We start from the raw sequence: 22110 nt of genomic DNA on the forward strand, positions 1-22110 counted from the left end.
TCATGGGGAAATTTAACAAATATAAATTGATTGCCAGAGTAGAGGTCAAAAGATACTAGAAAACAACTACTGTTTTTACTAACTGGAGAGCCCACCAAAAGGAGCAATGATTTAAAAATGAAACTTGTTTGTAAAATTTTATGGAGAACAGTGGAAGATTATGAACAATATTGCCTCATCAAAGAAGAAGAAGCAGTGAAGGGAAAAGCAGGTTGAAAGAAAGCTTGACAGGAGATTATCAATCAGATGGAAGTGTCAAGCCTCTACAAAGATTTCTGTAACAAATTCTTTTCACGGTCAAATAGACTTGCTGTATTTGAACTTGAACATCACAGCTACAGATATGCTGCCAGCAGAACTGGAAATAGCACTGAATAAAGAATTGATGGTAAAAGAAACTAAATTAAACCATATATATATATATATATATATATATATATATATATATATATGTATATATATGTGTGTGTGTGTGTGTGTGTGTATATATGTGTATATATATATATATATATATATATATATATATATATATATATATATATATATACATACATATGTGGTCCTAACTTGAGGCAGCGCAATTTTGAGAGCACAGAGGGATTGGTTCCTCTGATATAAAAGAAAGAAGGATACCAAAGATGTGCGGAGAAATCTTGGATGCTATTACAAAAAATGGAACGAGGTATCAGTAACTACTGACCCATTTGCTTATTTTCCCTTCTATGCCAAAACAAATTGAGGCTAAGCTACACATGACTTAAGGGCATCCTAGGTGAAATTATTGAAAGGAAACAAGTTGGGTTTTGCATGGTGACCATTCCATAATTCATTAAAGCTTTAGAGAATGTAAGCTCCCCACTGTTCTTATTGTTTGTTGAGTATAAAAAAGCAGAGCCAAATGCTTCTTTTAAGGTTCTCCTCTAATGAGAGGTCTCTCATGAATATATGTCGTATAAAATCTAATAAGATCTAATGAGAGAGAATTTGATTTGATCCTCTTATTATGAATATCAAACAAGCCATAATCCAGGGAGATGTATGCTTACTAAAAAGTATTTGTCAGACTTATTCAGGAAATTCAATGCAGAGTCCAAGTGGAAGAAGGATGTTTTACAGATGATAAGTTCCTCCAGATGCCTATATTTGCAGATGAAATTATGCTGATAGCATCAAACCATGAAGCATTTCAAATCTTCTTAAATGAGATCCATAACCACTCAAGAGTTTGGTCTAACTATCCATATAGGAATGAAAACAACAAGTAGGTAAAGAGTGACTGTCAGGATTATGATATGTAATCGAGTGGACAACCTAACCTATAGAGTTCATCCAAACAAAAGTCCATCTTTTTTATTCCAGTGGTGTTCTGAGCCTGTTATATGTCTGATTCATGAGATGCTTCAGTTTCCAAAGAATTAACAGAATATCACAAGTAAGACCTTGTGCAGGAGGAATGATGTAGGAGATGTTTTAAAGGAAAGGTATGTCCAGGAAAAAACCATAATGAGAATTAGTGACAGTGACCTGAGAGCTTGCATACTCTTGGCATATCCAGAATATGGAGAGGCAATGTAAGGAGAGCTTTCAGCATGTTGGGTAGACCTACCATGAAAAATTTATGGGAGGACATGGATAAGAGCTGTACAAACTGGCCACATCACTGAACTAATAAATATTAAAGCAATTATTAAGCTCTTGTTATGTGTCAGACACTGTGATCATTGGAGAAGATACTCAAATTAGTGAGGTCAGAATTGCCTGTGGGTATTAGTGACTTGGCTAAAGCAAGAATATTGCATTTGTAGATCCACACAAAGTTGGAAGGGGTAACTAATGCACTGGATGACAGAATCAGGAACACAAAAGTTTCTTTAACAGGGTAGAATGTTGGGCCAGATTTAACAGAATAAAAATTAATAAGGATAAAAGTGATGTTTTATACTTGCTTTTTTTAAAAAAGTCAGCTTCATACAGGTACAGGATGGAAGAAATGTGACTAGACAGCAGTTCATCTTTTAAAAAAAAGATCTAGGAGTTTTGGTAAATTGAAAATTCACTATGAGTGAACAATGTGCTAATGAGGTTTTAGCCTGTATTGGAGAGGTATTCAATCTAGGACTGGGAATAGTCTGCCCTGGTCAGAGTACATCTGTAGTATTATGTTTGATGAGGCAGCTAGGTAGAACAGTGGATAGAACACTGGGCCTGGAGTCAGGAAGATCTGAGTTCAAATACGGCCTCAGATGTTAGCTGTATGACCCTGGGTAAGTCATTTGACTGCTATCTCCCTCAGTATCCTCTTCTGCCTCCCAAGGTAGTTGTGAGAATCAAAGGAGATAATATTTGTATAGTGTTTTGCAAACTTTAGAGCCATATGTAAATTATTATTATTTTTATTACCATTTATTATTATCTTTACCCGTTGAGTATCATAGAATCACAGTTTTACGTTTTGGGATGGGATCTCATCAGTCATATACACTAACCTTTACCTGAAAGGACTTCCCACCATAAGATACTTCTCACAAGTGGTTTTCCAGTGATTTTTGTTCCTGTTTGGGCCAGATTAACTGGTCTTTGAGATCTCTTAAAAATCTGAGAATAGGTGACTTTATGACATTTTTTTTCAGCAAGAGCAGTTTGGAGAAAAGGAAATATAATTTTATAAATAATCAAATTATCTGGCTCAATATTGAAACTTGTATAAATAACATTAATAAATCAAATGTTTTAGTCTTCTCAGTTTGAAAAGTTAGCCACAATTTAAATTTAACGTTTGCATTTACATTGACTGATAAGTCTCCAGCTGCATTTGCATTATTTTCATTATATATATTTGGCCAATGTTTTTATTATATACTAAGTGCGTTTATTATTCTGTGTTCTTTGTAGTTTCCCATCACCTTTATTTCTTGGAATTGGACAGGTAAGTGACACAAACCAATTTCTTATCTATTGGCAGTTTTGCTGACAGAATCTTAAATGCTTTTGTTTATGAATAATAGAAAACCAATGATCTGATTTTTGAGTGGATTTTGAAAGGAAGTTTTAGAAATAGGTGGTTTTTAAGTGCCTTCTAGCCCTAGAATTCTGAGATAAAATCATAGAATAAATATTAGGCACAGGAACCATTCTCTTGAAAGAATCCTAACGAATGAATTGGAACTCTCATTTTTACATTGCCTTCAATACCAAGACTATTCAATATTCTTAAATTCTAGCATTCCTATGTTACCAGGAACTTTTTTTTGGAGTAGCCTCTGTGATTTTAATAGTAGAGGGAGCTAGCTCTTGGCTAGGAACTTCCTCTATCAACGCAGAGCAGTGTCTTATTTATGGCTGATCTTAGGAAATTTCCTGAGACGGTAAGAAGTTAAATGTCTTGTCTAGGGTTACACGCATCAGAAGAAAGACTTGAATCTAGGTATTCCTGACTCTGAGGACATCTGTCTCTTTCCACTATGTTATACTGCCTTTCTATGAAGAACTTAATATGAATAATTAAAATTCAATTGTCTAAATAAAAATCTCTAGAATATAATTTGTTATAAAATATTAAGATAAACTTTCTTAGGTTAAATCTCAAATAAAACTTTTATTATGCCAATAAGGTTCCCTCTTTTCCCTTTTCCCTGAATTTGTGCCTCAGGATTTTTTATTAATCAGGTCTGAGTTAGACTACTCGTTTTTTGTACTGGCTGACACAAAAACGTCCATAGACTGGTCATACACAGATAAAACAATTGTAATTTATTGTATTGTGCTGAATACTGGGTTGTATTTTTCCCTGAAAGTCTGCCTTAGACAAAACCTGATTCTATCCTAGAATTGTGTTAGTAAAGATGAATAAAGCATCTGTTTTTCTTAATTTCTTTCAATTCACTTTCAAAGAAAAATAATAATAAGATTTTAGGTAGTATTCTAAAGTTTCTGATATGTCCAATATACATTATCTCTTTGGGGCTTCACGTCGAACTTGAAGTAGGTTAGGTGTTATGGTTCTAATTTTACAGATGAGGAAACTGAGGCTCAGAGAATCTGTGACTTGCCCATGGTCATACAGCTAGTATCAGAAGCAGTATTTGCATCCAGCTCTTCTATTCTCCAAGTCTAGTACTAGGTTAACAATAGCATCTGCCTCTAAAATATATCTCATTAATTTATTTTATATAATCCTGACAGTAGTCTGAGTTTGCGTTCTGAGGCACATCACCAAGACCCACCATTCTTCTGAATTTCCCTATTACCACTACCATTCTTGTACTTACCCAGGTTTGCCATCACCTTGTTGTCCTCAGGTCCTCCCTCAGAATCACCTTTCACATCCAAATAGCTGCCAGATTTTTCCTTTCAGCCTCTCTAACATCTTTCACATAAACCCCCTTCTCTCCACTCACACGATGACCACTGTGATTCGAGTCCTCATCACCTCCTGCAGGGACTATTACAATTATTGCCTCATTAGCTTCTCTACTTTGAATCTTTACTCTCCTATCCATCATTTGTAAGTATATGTTATCAACGGCATCCTCCATGAGGGTATTAATAGGAGCAGGCCATGTCTTCATCTTCACACAATTGAGTGAAAGATATAGAGATATAGAGAATACAGGATCCTACTGGGCTTTTCCTTTGTTCATTATTTTAAAAAGCATCTGATTCCATAGAACAAAATTCTGCCTCAAGGTGAGATTTCACTTCCTTTTTTCTGACCATACCATTGCTACAACACATGACACATAATAGCACTTGATAAATAATTTCCTTTCTTTCATTCATTCATTCGAAGAGATCTCTTTTTTATTAGTTAATTTATTTATTTTTAGTTTTCAACATTCACTTCCAAAAGCTTTAAATTTTCTCCTACCTACTTCCCCAAGACAGCATGCAATCTGGTATAGACTCTGCATATATATTCCTATTAAAGATATTTTCACATTAGTCATGTTGTATAGAGGAATTATAACAAATGGGAGAAACCATGAGAAAGAAAAACAAAAGAAAACAACAAACAGAAAGAAAATAGTCTGCTTCGCTCTGCATTCAGACTCCATAGTTCTTTCTCTGGATGTGGATGACATTTTCCATCTTGAGTCCTTTGGAATTGTTTTAGGTCCTTGCATTGCTGAGAAGTGACTGCTACTGTGTACAATGTTCTCCTGGTTCGGCTCACTTCACTCAGCCTCAGTTTATACAAGTCTTTGCAGGTTTTTCTGAAGTCTGCCTGTTTCTCATAGCAAAATAGTATCCCATTACATTCATATACCACGACTTGTTCAGCCATTCCCCAATTGATGGGCATCCCCTCAATTTCCAGTTCTTGGCTACCATAAAGAGGGCTGCTAGAAATATTTTTGTACATGTAGGTCTTTTTCCAGTTTTTATGGTCTCAAGGAAATCTCTTTTAAAGGGAAAAAATATATACACATTTCTTTTCCTTTCATAGGGATCTCATTTTCCATGTATAGCCTATCTGGAAACACAATGAATATAGAAGGTGGTGGTTTTAGAGTCAGGCAGACCTAGCTTAACATGCCACTTCAAATGTTTACTAGCTGTGACCCCAAGTAAGGCTCTTCACCTCTTTCACACTCAGTTTTCTTATCTGTAAAATATGGGTATTATCTGTAGCATTTATCTCACAAGGTTCTTGTGAACATCAAAATGAAATAATTTTTCTTTAAAGCAAGGCATATTGTGAACCTTTGAATGCCATAAAAATGCTTTCTTAATTATCTTTAAATTCTTCTAGTTCTAAGACCTATCTCAATTATTAGGAAAACGCTTATTAGTTTAAAAATAAATTTTATTGATTTTTTTTTGTTTTTACATCACATATTTTCTCACTATATGCCTTCCTGCTTCCTCTTGCCAAGAATGATTCCTTATGCCAAAGAATAAAAAAAGGGAAGTGAGAGAAGTTTCTCAAACCTACCCAACATATCAAATTAACCTGACATTATATGCAGTGTTCTACTTTCATGCTCCCTCAACTCTGCAAAAGAGGGATGGGGTGTGGGAGAGGGAGGGCACTTCATAAATTTTTAAGTGCTCCACAAGCATCTGTTCTTTTTGGTGGTGTCCTCTATCACACCAATGTGTCATAGTTCTTTTAAACTTTGTGCACACTGGTCCTGAAAAGAAGTCTCTTTAGGCTAGCACAAGGGCACAGTAGGAAAAATATGTATAATATTTGTTGGGTAATTTCGGTATTTAAAAAATTTTAAGTGTCACCTCCCTGAGTAATAAATGACAGTAATGTAGCTAGCTTATCCCTCTTAAGGACAAAAACCATGCCTTCTATTTGGTATAAAACAAGGTGCTTGAAATAAAGGAGAAGTTTTTAAAAAATATTTTTGTTATATCAAATGACCAAATGAACAAAAAAACCTCAAGAATTAATTTATTATTTTTCTGTGTCTCAGAGTTATTAATGTTTGTTTCTTATTATTACTTTCAATGATTTTTAATGCTTAAGACTTCTCCCATGCATTTTATTGGTATTTTTCTCTCTTTAGATGGCAGTCACCATAGTGATACTATATGTATCTAAGCTAAATAAAATTATTCAATTCCCTGATTTTAACAAAAACATCCCTGTGAAGGTATGTAATAAAAGTACTTATTATTATTGTGGAAAGCATGTGAAAATGTCAGATAATATTACACAAATGAGAGGAGGTGGGGCCGGAGGGGCAGGGGGAGGATTGCATAGTGGCTAGAAAACAGGCTTCACATCCTGCCTCTGACACATACTGACTGTGTGACGGGGGCAGATTAATTAATCTCTCAGCCCTCTAGGCAACTCCCTAAGACTTCAAGTTGTAGTGTAGTAGCTAGCCTGTAATGGGAGAGGGAGTTTCCTCATTTGAGAGTTCCCTGTATCAGTGAAATCATAGATCTTGCCTATTCCTTATTCTGTCTTCATTCCTTAGTTCCTCCCTTCCCCACAGTGGAACCACCCCACTCACCTGGGAGTTCTGTAGATCTTTGAGTTCAGACACAAGCAGAGGCAGCCTCCTTATGTTATATGATGATGAAAGCAGATTCCTGGGGTCTAGAGCACTTTTAGTTCAAACCCCTATCACTGTGGCAAGTGGAGTGGGGAAATCTGGAACTCAGTATGAAAATGAATAATCCAGTCAAAGGATTTTAAAGGAAACAGTAGATTGTTTTTTATTTGCCATTGTGGACTGATTTTGGTTTCCATCGATATGCATTGCCCTCTTTGTATTGTCATGTCCCTATTAATGTGAAAGAGTCAAATATGTCATCTGCATTTTATCAACAAACCTGTACATTCTTTCATTAAAAAAATACTCTGTTTTCCTCTGCCCCATAGAATGTGGGTTTTCTTTTTGTTTGATTAAAAAGAAGTAGTCTGGATAGAGTTCATGATAACATGCCTGAATCTTCTTCAGCTTGCGAACATTAAATCTGAATACTCCACTTCTTCTAGCTGTTATGCCTAGGGCTGTGACTGGAGCTCCTTTGCATTTGAAATCCAGATGGCATTATAGTTAATTGATTTGTCTAATGAGAAGTGGACTGCTGATTATGGTAGAATTCTAAGTTCTAATTTCTTTTAAGACTCAAACCTTAAAGGCAGTGTTTTACACAAAATTGTCACTCAGCATTCGGAAGTAAATCTAGTGATTATGGTTATTATTCCAGAGCAATCCTGCTTCTAACACCATACAAGGTATGTGACTATGGTCAAGCCACTTGAGCTTTCTAAGCCCTGGTCCCTTTATCTGTAGAATGAGGATAATCACACCTGTAGACCCAAGCTCAGAGGATTGTTGTAAGACTCCAAATGAGATAAATGTCTGTAAAGCTCTTTGAAAACTTTGAAGTACTATGCTGGCTAAGTTTTGAAGCAGCTTAATAGCTAAAAATTGCCCCAAGACATTTAGAACACACTGTATAATGTCGGTTATTGCTATCCATACTACTATGTAATTGTACAGTTTGAATGACTCAGTAGCTTAGACACTGTGCTGAGGCAACCAAGAATATGGTTTCAATTTGCAGTCAGTTTTTCCCTCACTGGTTGCAGTTTTAACCCTAGATAACACTTTTACAGATGCATAGCCTTGGTTGCACAATAAATTTTGGGAAAGAGTATAAGATGGGTCAATGGAAATCCATCATCATTCCTGGAAAAAGCAACTTAAAGTATCTTCTCCACTGGTGATGTGTGGCGTGGAATCATATTTATATTAAAAAAAACCATGTTGGATCTATAATAACTACCACACTTTCATTTTTTAAAATTGCAGCTCTTCCTTCTGCCTCTCCTTTATGTTGGAAATCACATAAGTGGATTGTCAAGCACCAGCAAACTAAGGTACAATTAAGATAAAATATAGTTAAGATTGCTTTATGTCTAATTTTTCTTTTTTTAGGTATGGAGGAGAAACAATCGAAACAAAACCTTATTTGAGTTGCATTTGGGGAGGGGGGTTTAGACTTATGATTTCGCTGATTTAGGAAATACCTCATATGTTAACTTCCTCTACTAAAAAAGATAAGAAACTATACATTGTAGTCTTAGAAACTGTCTGGAGCATGATAAGGGGCTTGCCCGTTGTCACAGAACTAGGAATTATCAGTGGTAGGACTCGAACTCAGGTTTTTCTGACTCCAAGGTAGATATTTTATCCATTCTCTAATATTGCCTCTTTTGTGTTGAATATAGAGAAGTTAACATTCTGTATTTTAAGACATTAAGGATCCATTTTGAGTGTGATTCACATGAATTAATTTTTTTCTTTTAACATTCAAATTTTAATAAAAAAGCAATTTAGTTAATCTCTGAAATTTGCAGATGCTAGAGCAGCAGGTGTAGGTAAAATAGAAGGTAGAGAATGAAGACAGAAAATTTATGACAGACAGATTCACTTATATGAATATGAAACCTGGCTTCCTATTTGTCCTCCCCATCCCCGCCCCCAACCATTTCATATAAGCAAGAGGATTTTGCCAGTTGTGCTAAATGTCAGCTGTGTTATTTGAAAAAATAAAGCTAAATGGTCACTCTCAGTTTTGTGCTAGAGATGTCTAAAGTTTTTATTTATATTCGTGTATTAGAGACCATCGATTAGTGTTCTAATGATAGAATTCACTGACAGATTATTAACTTGCTTACATAGTATAAAGAACACAGACTGTAGAGACAAAGGACCTTGGATCAGATCCTGCCTCAGATATGGTGTGACTGGACAAGTCATTTAGCTTTCTCAGGCCTTTTCTTCTCTGTAAAATGAGAGGGATTGGACTAGATTACCTTGAAGGTCCCTTACAACTCTTGATCTGTGATTTGATAAAAAGCACTGTCCTCCTAGGAAGTTTGTGAGGTAGGGAGTATAAAATGAGGAAATTGTGGTCCTGAGAAGTTAAGTGATTTGTTAGTACAGGTTCTTTGATCTACTTTTCTAAGGAAAGCAACTTTAAGGGGTTTACAATCTCACTTTAATTAAACATACATATATCATTCACTTAGTTCACAGGAAAAAGTCAGCACCCTGAACTTTCAGGGAAAATACAAACAGAAGTTACAAACAGGAATTACAAGCAGAGAGAATAACAGAAAGCAACAGACAGGCTTCTATCTGTCCAACCAAATTACAGTACATAGTTACCAGAGAGAGAAGCACCAACATCTGCATTTTCAAAGCAGGAGGGCTCTCTTCTGGCCAAACCCTGGCACCACTCTTCCAATGAGTGAAACCCCCCAAAACAAAATGCCAACCCAGACTCTATACACTTCTCCAGGGTCAGAGAGTGTCACAACCATATGACTCAAACCCATGTGACCTAGGCTTTCCTGTGACTTGAGCGGGTCATCAAAGACTCCCGATTCAAAGACTCTTGATTGAAACAAAGGCAAGACTCAATCAAAGGCACTTGGTTGCCTTAGTGCTGAGAAAGACTCCTAAAGAAAAAACAAAGGCAAAGAGTCCCACCCTGCTTGGACCACAACGTCTCCCAAGTCCAAGATTAGTGCACAATCCACTGTGTCAGACTGCTTCTCTGTATGTGAAAATAGTGATGGTGGAAACAATAAAAGATAAAGAAAATGTGAAGATAGAAATGGAGAACATTAAGGATCCAAAAATGAAATAAAGACAGTACAGAATGACTCTAATGGACATAGAAGCACACAAATATTGATCTAAAAATCATGGAATTGGAGATGATGATTGAACAAAAAGAGTGAGGAAGGTACATTTGAAAAGTGTCTTGGCACTTACTTGAGTTCGTAGTGTCAAAGTTGAAGTAGCTGTACCTGCCAGTGGATACAAAAATCCCCCCCCCACCAAAACCTCCAAACAAAAACCCCAAGGATCTTAAGAAAAAAAATAGGAGAAAATTTTCAGAGTGGAGAGGTGAAAATCTAATTGGAAGCAAAAGAAAAGCACAAACTATGAAGCGATGCTCGGCAAGAACTAAAACAGAACTTTAAACGTTATGATGGAAAAATTGAAATATTAAATTCAAAATATTTAAAATTAAATAATTGAGAGGTAAATGTACAATAAAAGTGAATGGGACAAAATTTCTGCTAGATAGTATCAACAAAGCCATTACCCAAGTACGAAGCGGTACCCAAGAAAAGATTAAAATAACCTTTCAAAAATAGTAAAACAAAAAATCCCAATAACAGGTAAGAAAGCAACAGGAAAAAAGATAACCATTTAAAAATTAATTTCCAAGGATGAGATCCCCACATGTAAGGTAGTAAAGGGGTGGTGGGATTCATAAGTATGTGTTGCAAATCACAGAGTGTCCCACCTGTAAGAGGTATGGAGGCAGCCTCCTTTATGAAAGACCAAGTCTTTCTAGGTTTCTCTAAAACTATCCCCATCATTTCTTACAGCATAATAGTAGTATATCACATTTATATTCTGTAACTTGTTTGGGCATTCCCCAATTTGTGGGTACCTTTTCAGTTTTCAATTATTGGCCACCACAAAAAGAGCTGCTATAAATATTTTTGAACACCCTTTGTTAGAATTTGTTTTGCTTACAACCAATCCCTCTCTTAATTTTCTTACTCCTCCTTCTCTCTTTTCCTCCTGACTTCCTTGTTGAGTGAAATGTTATTTTTGTACCCAACTCTGTGTATGTGTTTTTCCCTCTTTTGAACAGTTTAGAGGAGTGTGAGGTTCAAGTATAATCCATTCTCTTTTCTCATTGTTTGTAGACTTCTACTTGCATATCCTGATTGTTCAAGATGATTTTCCCCATCATTCTTTTCCTTTCCCTGTCCTATAGCATATTCTTCTTGCCTTCCTTTTTCATTTTTAAGATCACTAAAAATTATAGAGCCACTTTCAGGACCTAATAAATTATATTTCCTCTATGACCCCTGAGGATGATAGTACTCTGAGGAGAAACATGTATCACTTCCTCATATTAGAATGTAAGCAGTTTATTCTTTTTCAGTTCCTTATAATCACTCATGATTACTTTTGTGTTTCTCTTAACTCCTCTGCACTTCAAAGTTTATAATCAGCTCTGGACTTTTTCATCATCTCTTTTTTTAAAGGTCCATTTCTTCCCCTTGTAGGCTTATGAAAAGTTTTACTGGGTAAGTTATTCTTGAATGTAATTCCATATCCTTTTCCTTTTGGAATATCATGTTCTAATATCTCCACTCCTTTACAGTGGGTGACTGCTAAATTATGTGTGATACTGACTGTGGCTTCTCAGTACTCGAATTCTTTTTTTTCTGGCAGTTTACAATTATTTTTCTTTGATCAGGAAGCTCTGGATTTTGGTTATAATGTTCTTGGGAATCACACAATCAGGATGTACAAGCAGAAGTCTATACAAATAAGGAGAAATGAGAGTTGATGATACTTGAAACCGACACTCTTTTAAACTGTTCAAAGAAGGAAAAATACATACACAGGCTGGGTACAGAAATACAGTTCTTAAGAGGTTTCATTTTGAGATTACTTTCATGAGGAGGACTGGTAGATTATTTCTACTTTGCCTTCTGGTTCTATGAGATCTAGGCAGTTTTCTTGTAAGAGTTTTTGAAATATGATGCCCAGGTTCTTTTTATTTGGTCATGATTTTCAGGTTGTCCTGTAATTCTTAAATTCTTTCTATTTGAACTATTTTTCAGGTCAGTTGCTTTTCTTATTAGATGTTTTATGCTTTCTTTCTTTTTTTAAAAAGTCTTTTGACTTTATTTTAGCACTTCTTGTTGTCTCATGGAGTTGTTATCTTCTATTTGGTCCATTCTAATTTTTAGTGAGTTTATTACTTGGGTAGGGTTTTACACTTCTTGTGCCAAGTTGTCAATTCCCTTTTCAATTCTTTCTTCTATAGTTCTAATTTCTTTTGCATTTTTCCCACTCTAGTGCTTTCATTTCATTTAAAAGAAACATTTTAAAGTCACTTAAAATGTTTTGCTTCTTTTCTTCAAGGAATTCTCATTGAACTTTTGCTCAAGTTGCAGTTTTCTTTGAAGTTTTGTTTATAGATATTTTTAGAGTCATTCTTTTCTTTTGGGTTTGTATCTTGAGTGTCCTTGTTACCATAAAAGCTTTTTAATGATTTTTTAAAAAAAAATCTGTTTATTTTTCCAGCTTACTTCTTGATTTCATGCTTTTATATTAGGACCTGGGTCTCTTTACTTCTGGGTGGAAGAATGTCTGGGCTAAGCCTTTGACTGCTTTCTTCGTGGTATTGAGTGTTTTATTCCAGGTTCTCAGGGACCAGTCAGACTGGGAACCTGCAAGCATTTAGTGCTCCCGAAATTGTCCGATCCAGGACAAAGTTTGATTATTTCTTCCTTGTTTGCAAGTTCCTGGGTCTGAGCAACATATCTTTGGGCTTGCTCAGATTGGAGTTTCAGTAGACTGCTGCTAGACTCAGGCACAGTCAGCCAGTTGAAAAGCTCTGCTGGTTCATCATGATAGAACTGCAGGGCTTCTCTTTGGCCCAGAATTCTTGCCCTGATTATTCCTCTCTGACCCCATTCCTGAAGTCAGAGCCACTCAGATGCTGCTTGCTTCTGAGCTTGATTCTTGTTCAATGCATAGCCTAGAGCCTACAACTACTTCTGTCTTTGGAACATCACTTTTAGGTACAGGGCTTCTTTTCATTCTGCTCTGGATCTGTAACCTAGAACTGTCTGATGAGTAACAGAGCTGCCAGTAGTTACCAGTTCCTGACCCCTGCCCAAGTTTTGGATTTGGGACCATTTCTTGAGTGATGTACATTGTACTAAATCACATGACCGTTTCTGGCTAGACCCCTTCCCTATATTTTTAGTCCTCTAAGTCTATCTCCCTTTGGTTGGATAAATTAGTTTCTATGATTTTTTTCCTTGGATTTCCTAATTATGACTTAATTTGGTATATATTCTAGATCTTTGTGAAGGAATTGTGGGGGAGAGATCAGATGTACCTTTTCCCTACTACTCTACCATCTTGACTCCATCTCTGATTGATGTTTTTATATCATCTCTGTTTCTGCATATATCCTTCCCTTCTATCCTTCTCAGGAAGCCATCTTTCATAAGACAATTTAGAAAAAAGAAGAAAAAGTAGTTAATCAAAACTAAACAATACACCTACTAAGTCAGCATATGTAGAGTCCCCCACCTTTTCAAAGAACAGGAAGAGATGCATTTTTTCTTTTCTTTTTCTAGACCATGCTTGGTCATTGTAATTGGTTTTTAGTTTTGTTGCTCTTACTGTTCTTTCCACTCACACTGTTATGATCATTGTGTATATTTGTTTTCCTGGTTCTGCTTACTTCACTCTATATATGTTTATATAACTCCCTTTTTATACGCATTTCCATGCTTCTCAAAATTCTTTGGGTTCTTTGTCAAGAAATGATAGTGATTACGTTGATATAGATCAAGATTTGTTCATTTCCCCAAGTTGATGAATATCCACTTTATTTCTGGTTTTCAGTTATAACGAAAAATGCTGATATAAATGTTTTAGTGCACATAGGACTTTGTTTTTATCATCGACTTCCTTAAGGCGTAGGACACATAGTGGAAACTGTGTCAAAATATATGGCCATTTTCATCACTAGATTTGCGTAATCCCTTGCCTGAACACTTGAACCAACACACAGCTTCACCAGAAGTGTGTTACTGCGCCTGTTGTCTGAACTGTCTCAAAAGGATCATCTCTTTTTTTTAGGGGCCAAAGAATTTAATTAAGAAAACTGAATTAATATTATACAGTAATACCTAGGAATGGGGAAAGGACCTTAATATGTGTCTAGGTATTCAATCTTAATAACTCACAATTTTTATAGCACTTTAAAAAATGTTTATTTCCTTCCCCTTCCTGTTAAAATGTAAGCTGCATATGGGCAAGACCTATGGCTTTTGTCTTTGGATTTATAGCATGGTACCAGACACATGTTAGTAGCTTAATAAATCCTGTATTTATTGATCAATATGGATGGAATGACTGAAACTCTTAGAATATTCTGTGATGGAATTAAGCAAATGATCGTTTCTAACTTGGCAGCTTTGACAGTTTTTCTGGGTGTGAGGAGAAACCTCAAAGTTGTTTTGATTTGCTGTTTTTCTTATTAGTGATGTGGAGCCAGGTTTCATGTGGTTGTTAATTGTTTACAGTTCTTTTGAGAAATATTTGTTCATACCTTTTGTTCTTAATTATTTGTTCATAACATAACCGTTATAAATGAGCTTTTGGTCTTATGTGTTTGTGCAAGTTCTCCAAAGGATTTTAAAGAAAGTAAGAGCAGTGCTTTGTCAGAGTCTTTCTTAAAGCAGGTCTCTAGAAAGCAAAATGCTGAGCATTCAAAGGCTATTTCTTCTTTGGGCAGAAAAAAAAGAAATGAAGTTTAGCATAGTTCTTTACTAAGAAGCAGTTGATGAGTGGAAAAGGTATGAACTGTCCAATTTGTGGACATGGTAGAGTTTTGATTCTAGGACTACTTTCCTAGTCACCCAACTTATTTCTATGTCGTGCAGTGGTTAGAGTAATGGGCCCGGAGTGAGGAAGACCTGAGTCCAAATGTAGCCTTAGGTACCTACTAGCTATGCGATCCTGGGCAAACCTCTTAACCTCTGTTTGCCTCAACTGTAAAAGTGGGGATAGTAACAGCATATATTTAATAATAGCGATGATAATTGCAGGGTTATTGTGAGGATCAAATGAAAAAATTTTTGCAAAACTTTCAGCACAATGCCTAATATTCTCTTGGCCTCTTCTGCTTGTCCTCAGTCCTTAGAACCCCAACTATACCTGGGAAATTCAATATGCTAAGCACAACATAATTAAAAGGTAAAGCTGTTGTAGGAAAAAAATATAATCTAATACATTCTAAAACCAAAAAAAAAATTATTCTTGACTATCCATAACCCTGCTCCCTCATGATTGAGGCTGTACAAATAATTGAGACTTGTCTATTTCTGCAGTCAAATCTGAGTCTGTGTGTCCAGTGATAATGTTGATCTGCCATCAGCAGGATCACAGAGACTTGGTGCTTTGCTAACAAATTTTAAAATTTGAAACTTCATTCCTCAAGAATAAGAATATTTTAAAAATTATATTTTAATGAAATACAGAAAACATTTTAAAGGAATTCATAGTTCTTTATAAAAAAGAGTGAAACATTTTTAGAGGCTTAATTTTTTTGCATTCTTAGTTATTGCTTTGTAAAAAAATATTGCAAATATGTTGAGAGGAAAGAAATCAATAACCATGGTTGGCCTCTGTATTGGCAATCAAAATGGGCTCTGTGCACTTAATTCAACCAAGTGCCCTTGAAGAGTTTGGCCTTTATTTCCTTGATTAAATTAGGAGTCCTTGACGACCTCCTTGCCTCAAGGGAAAGCCTAGTTTACATGGGTTTGAGTGACATGTTTGTGACATCAGAGGCTTTTAGAGCATGTGGGTTTAAGTCGCCTCTTTGTGACGATTTTAGGTCACGTGGGTGACCCTGAAAAAGATATAAAACCAGGGGCTGGCTTTCTTTTTTTGGAGCTCTGACCCACAGTAGGAGTATTGCGTGACTCTGGGCCAGCCCTTGTTGAACTCCTGGCTGAACTCAGATGTTGGTAACTATGAATTGTATTGGGTCTGTCTGTCCATGTTTGTAATTTGTTTGTATTTGCTCTGAAGTTCAGGGTGCTGGCTTTTTCCCCTGAACTAAGTGAATGATATTTGTATGCTGGATTAAAGTAAGATGTTAACCCCTTAATGTTGCTTTCCTTAGTAAAGCAGATCAAAAGGACCTGGGCTTACAGCTTTCTGTGAGCTGGTTGTTGTTGGTTTTTCACCCCCACAGCAGCTGCTAGCCGGATTGTTGAAACAGCCTCCTAAACCATTGACTTTTAAAAGACAATGTTTAAAAATTATTTTTCACCTATTTGATAACCAGAAGTTTTCTGCCCTTTTGCTTTCATAAAATAAAAGTGCATGCATAATACTTTGCACATTGTAAGAGCTTCAGTTTGCCAAACTGAAATTGAAATGAGCTAATTTTTATTAATAACTGAAGGAATCTAAGGTCCATGTAAACAGAATCCTAATTCGAGTGCTGTTCATAATACACATTGACTCCTGTTCAGGAAAAACTGGTAGGTCTTTCCTTTGATACTTTGACCTATTCTGATCTGATCATCAATTTTTCCTGTCCATTTTTAGAGAAAAATAACTTCTGTCCTGAGGTCTCACTACATTACATTGTCATGTAAGAGTCTCTGTTCATATATTGTGTACCATCCCTAATGAGGATGAACACTTGACGAAAAGTTCATAAATGTTAAGGGTGGGATTAAAAATGAAAGTTGCTAATTCCTTGTAATTTATCCATTGATTTGCTGTGATTAGTAAAATTAGATGTAAAACGAATACAGACCCTTTGTATCTAATGGTGTACTTGGATCTTTCTCTCAAAGCTTGCCCATGTTTACAATTCTCAGGAAGTTTACCATTCCACTTACATTGTTCCTGGAAGTTTATCATACTCAGGTGATTTTTATATTATTTCTTTTCCCCTCTTTCCTAGCACCTCCATAAAGATACACACACGCACACACAGGCATACACATATGTGTATAAAATGAAAAAAACCAACGTATTTTATTGGTATCTTTTGATTTTACATTACCTTTGTTTCTAAATATATACCTCCAGCTCTACTACCTAGCAAGTCATACACCGTAACAAGAATAACAAAAAAAGCCATTCAGCACAGCCAGCCAGTATGGTAACCACAAAGGACAGATACTCTGCACCCATCGGCCCTCCATATGCAAAAGAGGGTAGGATAACATTGTTATTATTATTATTGTTGTCAAGTACAATCAGTGCCATTCCTCTAAATATGCAACTTGTTCATTGAGGCAGAAGTTAATTTATTCACAAAACCTTAAAAACCTGGACTTCAAGAATAACCTGCATTGATTGGGGCTGAATTCAGTGAGTCAGTCACCTCAGCCTATTAGAATCCATAGCAGTTCCACAGCGGCAGGAGGTTCATGCTATATTGATCCAAATTACAATAAAGTTTATAATGTTATAGTCAGGTAGCACCCAACATATATTTCTTGACTTTGGCTGTGGAGCAGGTGCTTTTTGATGTTGGTCGTTTTTTTTTTTTTTTATTTCTACTATTCAGCAGGACTGAAACAGTATTACTTTCTTTCACACATTTATATTAGATACATGCCACCTACACTCACCAGCGTTAAGCTCTGTTACAAAATCTGTCCAGTGTGAGCAAAGATTTTCCTTGCTCTTCAGAAGGCTGCATATAGTGGCAGGTGGGTTTGTTTGGTCTGGTGGGAATTATCAATCATCCAGCCTTCTATGTTTGGCATTTTCTCCTTGGACATTTCATCTGCCTTCAAAGTGATCCATATTTCTTTTTTTTTATTTTACAGAAAGCAGTACTCATTGAACATCGTAGTTAGTGTCTTTGCCATCATTCTTGGGGCTTTTATAGCTGCTGGGTAAGACTTTCAGTCGTTCTCACTTGGTAATATCATTTCTTTCCTTTGACATTGAAGGACAGTCTTAAATTCAGCTGCATGTCTGGTTGGGGAATAAAGAGCTTTTATGCTTGGTGGGTAGGATTATTCTTATGTTTTGGAGCAGCTGCCTGGATTGAGAATCAGCTGCTACAAAGCTTCCTAATGTGTTTCAGAACCGTAACTACTATTCTACTCATGTAAAAAAGAGGAACAGAAACTTCGGATTAGGGTAATCTGTATCAGGATGCTTACTGAGGTCAGTATTTTCCTTAATCCTAAAATTGGGGCCTGTGGTTGCTGAAACAACAGCAAAAAAAGCAGGCTGTTTGGAAGCATCATTTAGCTTCTATAATCGAATAATGCCTTCCTAGGCATGGAAAAATAGAACATCTTATGGTTACCTAAAGGAGGACAATTTACAATAGAAATACTTCAGCTAAACAAGCATCTACAAAAGCCACAGCTGAATTGAAAAAGAGATAGGAATACATAATGATAAAGTAGGAGGAAAAAATAGATTTGATTCTAGAGGACTTGGGTTCTAAGACTATTGCTGTCTTGGTGACCTTGCTCAAGTCACTTAACCTCCCTAGGCCTCAGTTTCTCCACCTGAAAATTGAAGGGATTGGGCTAGATGACCTCTAAGGCCATTTACAGCTTTAAATCTGTGATCCTATGAAGTCTGTTCCTAATTACCAAAAATATTTTTACATGTAGTGTATCTGCCCAGATAAATAAATGGTTAAGTATATCATGTTTGTGCTGTAATTGAGTAAATGTTATCTGAGGGATAGTAAAGATCCAGGATTCTTAATTTGGGGTCCATGGACTTGTTTTTTTTAAATTTTGTTAACTATTTCATTACAATCGATTTCCTTTGGAATCTTATATCTTTTATTTATGCATTTAAAAACATTATTTTGAGAAGGAATCCATAGCCTTCACCAACCTTCTTAGGTGGTTCATGACACACAAAAAAGATTAAGAACCCTTGTTCTAGAGTTTTATTGGCTTTTCTTTATAAACAGAATGAATTGCTGGTTTCTTATATGAGAATGTCTCGATAATTTTACTTGAAAGGTTCTTGATATTCTTTTTAGAATTATGAAAGATTTAAAGAGACTCAGGATTTATAAATATTTTCATTCCATGCTACTTCATGAAGCATGGAATTCGATATTCCTACAGTCAGTCAATAAGCATTTATAGAGTCTACTACATGTCAGGCATGTGCTAAACCCCAGGGATGCAAAGAAAGGCAAAAGACAGTCCCTGCCCTTTAGGAGCCAATAATCTAATGGGGGAAACAACTTGTACAAACAATCCATATATGAGATAAATAGGAGATAATCAACAGAAGGAAGGCACGAGACTTAAGAGAGTTTGGGAAAGGCTTTTTGTAGAAGGTGGGACTTTTGCTGGGACTGGAAGGAAGCCAGGGGAGGCAGGAGGCAGAAATGAAGAGGGAGAGCATTCCATGGGTGGGGGAACCACCACTGAAAATACCCACAACTGAGAGAGGAAGATCTCATTAGAGGAACAGCAAGGAGGCCAGTGTCACTGGATCCAATAATCGTGTGAGAGGTGGTGTAAAGTGTAAGAATGGGAAAGATGAAGGTTAAGGCTAGGTTATGAAGGGCTTGGATTCCTAATGGAGGATTTTTTATTTAATCCTGAAGTTGATAACGGATAGGGAGCCACTGGAGTTTGTTGAGTAGGGGCAGGGTTTGACATGGTTGGATGCTGAACTTTGGGAAAATCACTTTAGTGACTGAATGGAGAATGAAGTAAAGTGGATAAAGACTTGAGACAGGTAGACCAATCAGCAGACTATTGTAATAGCCCAGACCTGAGGTGATGAAGACTTGCACCAGAGTGATGACATTTCCAAGGAAAGAAGGGAGTGTCAATAGGCTCTGCGAAAGATTGAATAAGAGGGGTGAGAGAGAGTTAGGAGCTGAGGATGACACCTAAGTTTTGAGCTGGGGGCCTAGGAGGATAGTGGTACCCTCAACAGTGAAAGGGACGTTCAGCAGGAGATGTGGTTATAGGGGAAAGGTAATGAGTTTAGGTTTAGACAGGTTGAATTTTAGATGGCTACAGAATATCCACTTTGAGATATCTGAAAGGTGCCTTCAGAGACTGGAGGTCAACAGAATTTTGTGTAGGATTTGAGAATCATCAGCATACACATAATGGAATCCATAAGAGCTCATGAGATCACTAAGTGAGTAATTTTGAAATATATCTGTATGTTTAGGAGAAAATCTAATGCTGATAATTCAAATCAAAATTATTAGTACAAAAAAGAATCCTGTTCATTTAAACTAGCCAAATCAAAAAACAATTTTTGGTTCCCATGTGCCAGACAAGAGTCTGTGTGGTGTAGTGACTAGAGAGTTATCTTTGGAGCTAGGAAGGGCTGGGTTCAGTCCTACCTCTGACAGATATTGGCTGTGACCCTGGGCCAATAATTTCACCCTAAGGGGCTCTCTAAAACTTAGGTTTCTGAGAAGTTGTCAAATTCAATTGCTAACACATATTTCTTCATCCCAGAGTTCCATATATCAATGAAATCACAGGTCCAGTCCCTAGTCCCTGTCTATGTACTAGAAAATGTGCTAGGCATCAGAAAGAAAGAAAAATAAACTGTTTTGACCTAGAATTTAATTTCTATAATGGGAAACAACTTCTACATATAAAATTATACACAAAGATATACAACCAAAATATGAGATAATTTTAGTGGGGGCACTAGCCCTTTGTCCACTACCCCATAATGTTTCTCAGTAGTAGGCAGTTAATAAGAGTTAAATTGAATTAAACTGTCACTTAGATTATTCCCAGATGTTTAAAACTGAGTTGTAACAATGGTTATGTATTCATGTTAACATATGGCAGTCCTCCTTTCAGACTGTGTGTTCACAGATTCTTGGGACAATTGAGTACAAAAGAGTGAATACCAAGGTAGTAGGAGAATTCAATTCATTATCCTGGGTTCTAGTCCTGGTTCTATAATTAGCAGTGTGGACATGGACAAATCAGATAACCTCTCTGGGCCTGGATTTCCCCATGGGTAGATGGAGGTGGTTGGATTAAATAATATACAGTCACTTCGAGCTCTCACATTCTTTAATTCTGTGTTTACTTCATGCTTAGGGCAGCTAGGGGGCGCAGTGGATTAGACTGCCAGGTTTGGAGTGAGAAAGACTCATCTTTGTGAATTCATATCTGGCCTCAGACACTTACTTGCTGTGTAACCCTAGGCAAGTCACTTAACTTGGTTTTCTTATCTATTAAATGAGCTGGAGAAGGAAGTAGCAAACTACTCCCGTATCTTTGCCAAGAAAACCTCGAATGGGGTCATGAAGAGTCAGACACTACTGAGCAACAGTAAATCTCATGCTTGCTCCCATTTTGAAGCAAATTCAAGCTTTTTCCCCCCAGGCTTGGCATCTTAGTACTTAGTACTTGAGTTGTGTCATGGTAGAAGCCATACTCAGATATTGTGTATAATGAAAGTAATCCATTTCCCCCCAAAATAGCACTGATGTATACTTGAAAAAAATCATGCCTAAGCTTTTTCATAGGGGAGCTTCTGGCAAATTGGGTTTGGGAAAAGTAGCTGAAACACTTAAAAAAAAAGCATGTGTGTGGGGAGAGGGTAGTGGGAGATGGTGAGGAGAGGAAGAAACTTCAGTCTCTGCCTCATGGCATTCTACTAGCCATCTGATAACAGCAGTGTCTTGATGAAAAGAGGCAGACACCCCAAAGGATGTTAGAATTTTCATACGGCTTTTCTCTTTTTCTGGAACCTTGACCTTTATGCTTTCACAGGTAAAAATAGTGGTTGCTGCTTCCAGTGAATACACTGTGCTTATTCTCCTTCCACAAGAAAAATGGTTTGCAAAAAATTGAGAGGTTTCCCAATTTTAGGAGATCAGTATTTGCAGTTGTTTACATGGAACTCCTAAGCAGAAAATTTTAAATGATTTCTACAAATCTAGGTTGATGTAAATGTCCAGAAATATCTTTTTATTTTAAAAAAGACCAAATTATTGGCAGTGCCTATCATGAAAGCATTGAGGCAGCTAGATGGCTCAGTGGATAGGGTG

At 36.4% G+C, this 22110-nt stretch overlaps 1 protein-coding gene across 1 annotated transcript in view; it reads left to right on the forward strand.

Annotated features, from left to right (window-relative positions):
* The first annotated feature begins 1503 nt into the window (after nucleotides 1-1503).
* The window catches only part of SLC35D2 (solute carrier family 35 member D2), a 35700-nt gene continuing 15093 nt past the window's right edge, over nucleotides 1504-22110 (forward strand). The window contains exons 1-6 of the mRNA XM_036749694.1: nucleotides 1504-1571; nucleotides 2893-2926; nucleotides 6519-6605; nucleotides 8283-8350; nucleotides 16919-16991; nucleotides 17913-17974. Of these exons, the coding sequence (XP_036605589.1) occupies nucleotides 1504-1571; nucleotides 2893-2926; nucleotides 6519-6605; nucleotides 8283-8350; nucleotides 16919-16991; nucleotides 17913-17974 (392 nt within the window). The remainder of the gene's footprint in view (nucleotides 1572-2892; nucleotides 2927-6518; nucleotides 6606-8282; nucleotides 8351-16918; nucleotides 16992-17912; nucleotides 17975-22110) is intronic.

Source organism: Trichosurus vulpecula, chromosome 1, assembly GCF_011100635.1.
Source record: "Trichosurus vulpecula isolate mTriVul1 chromosome 1, mTriVul1.pri, whole genome shotgun sequence".
Classification (NCBI taxonomy): Eukaryota; Metazoa; Chordata; class Mammalia; order Diprotodontia; family Phalangeridae; genus Trichosurus; species Trichosurus vulpecula.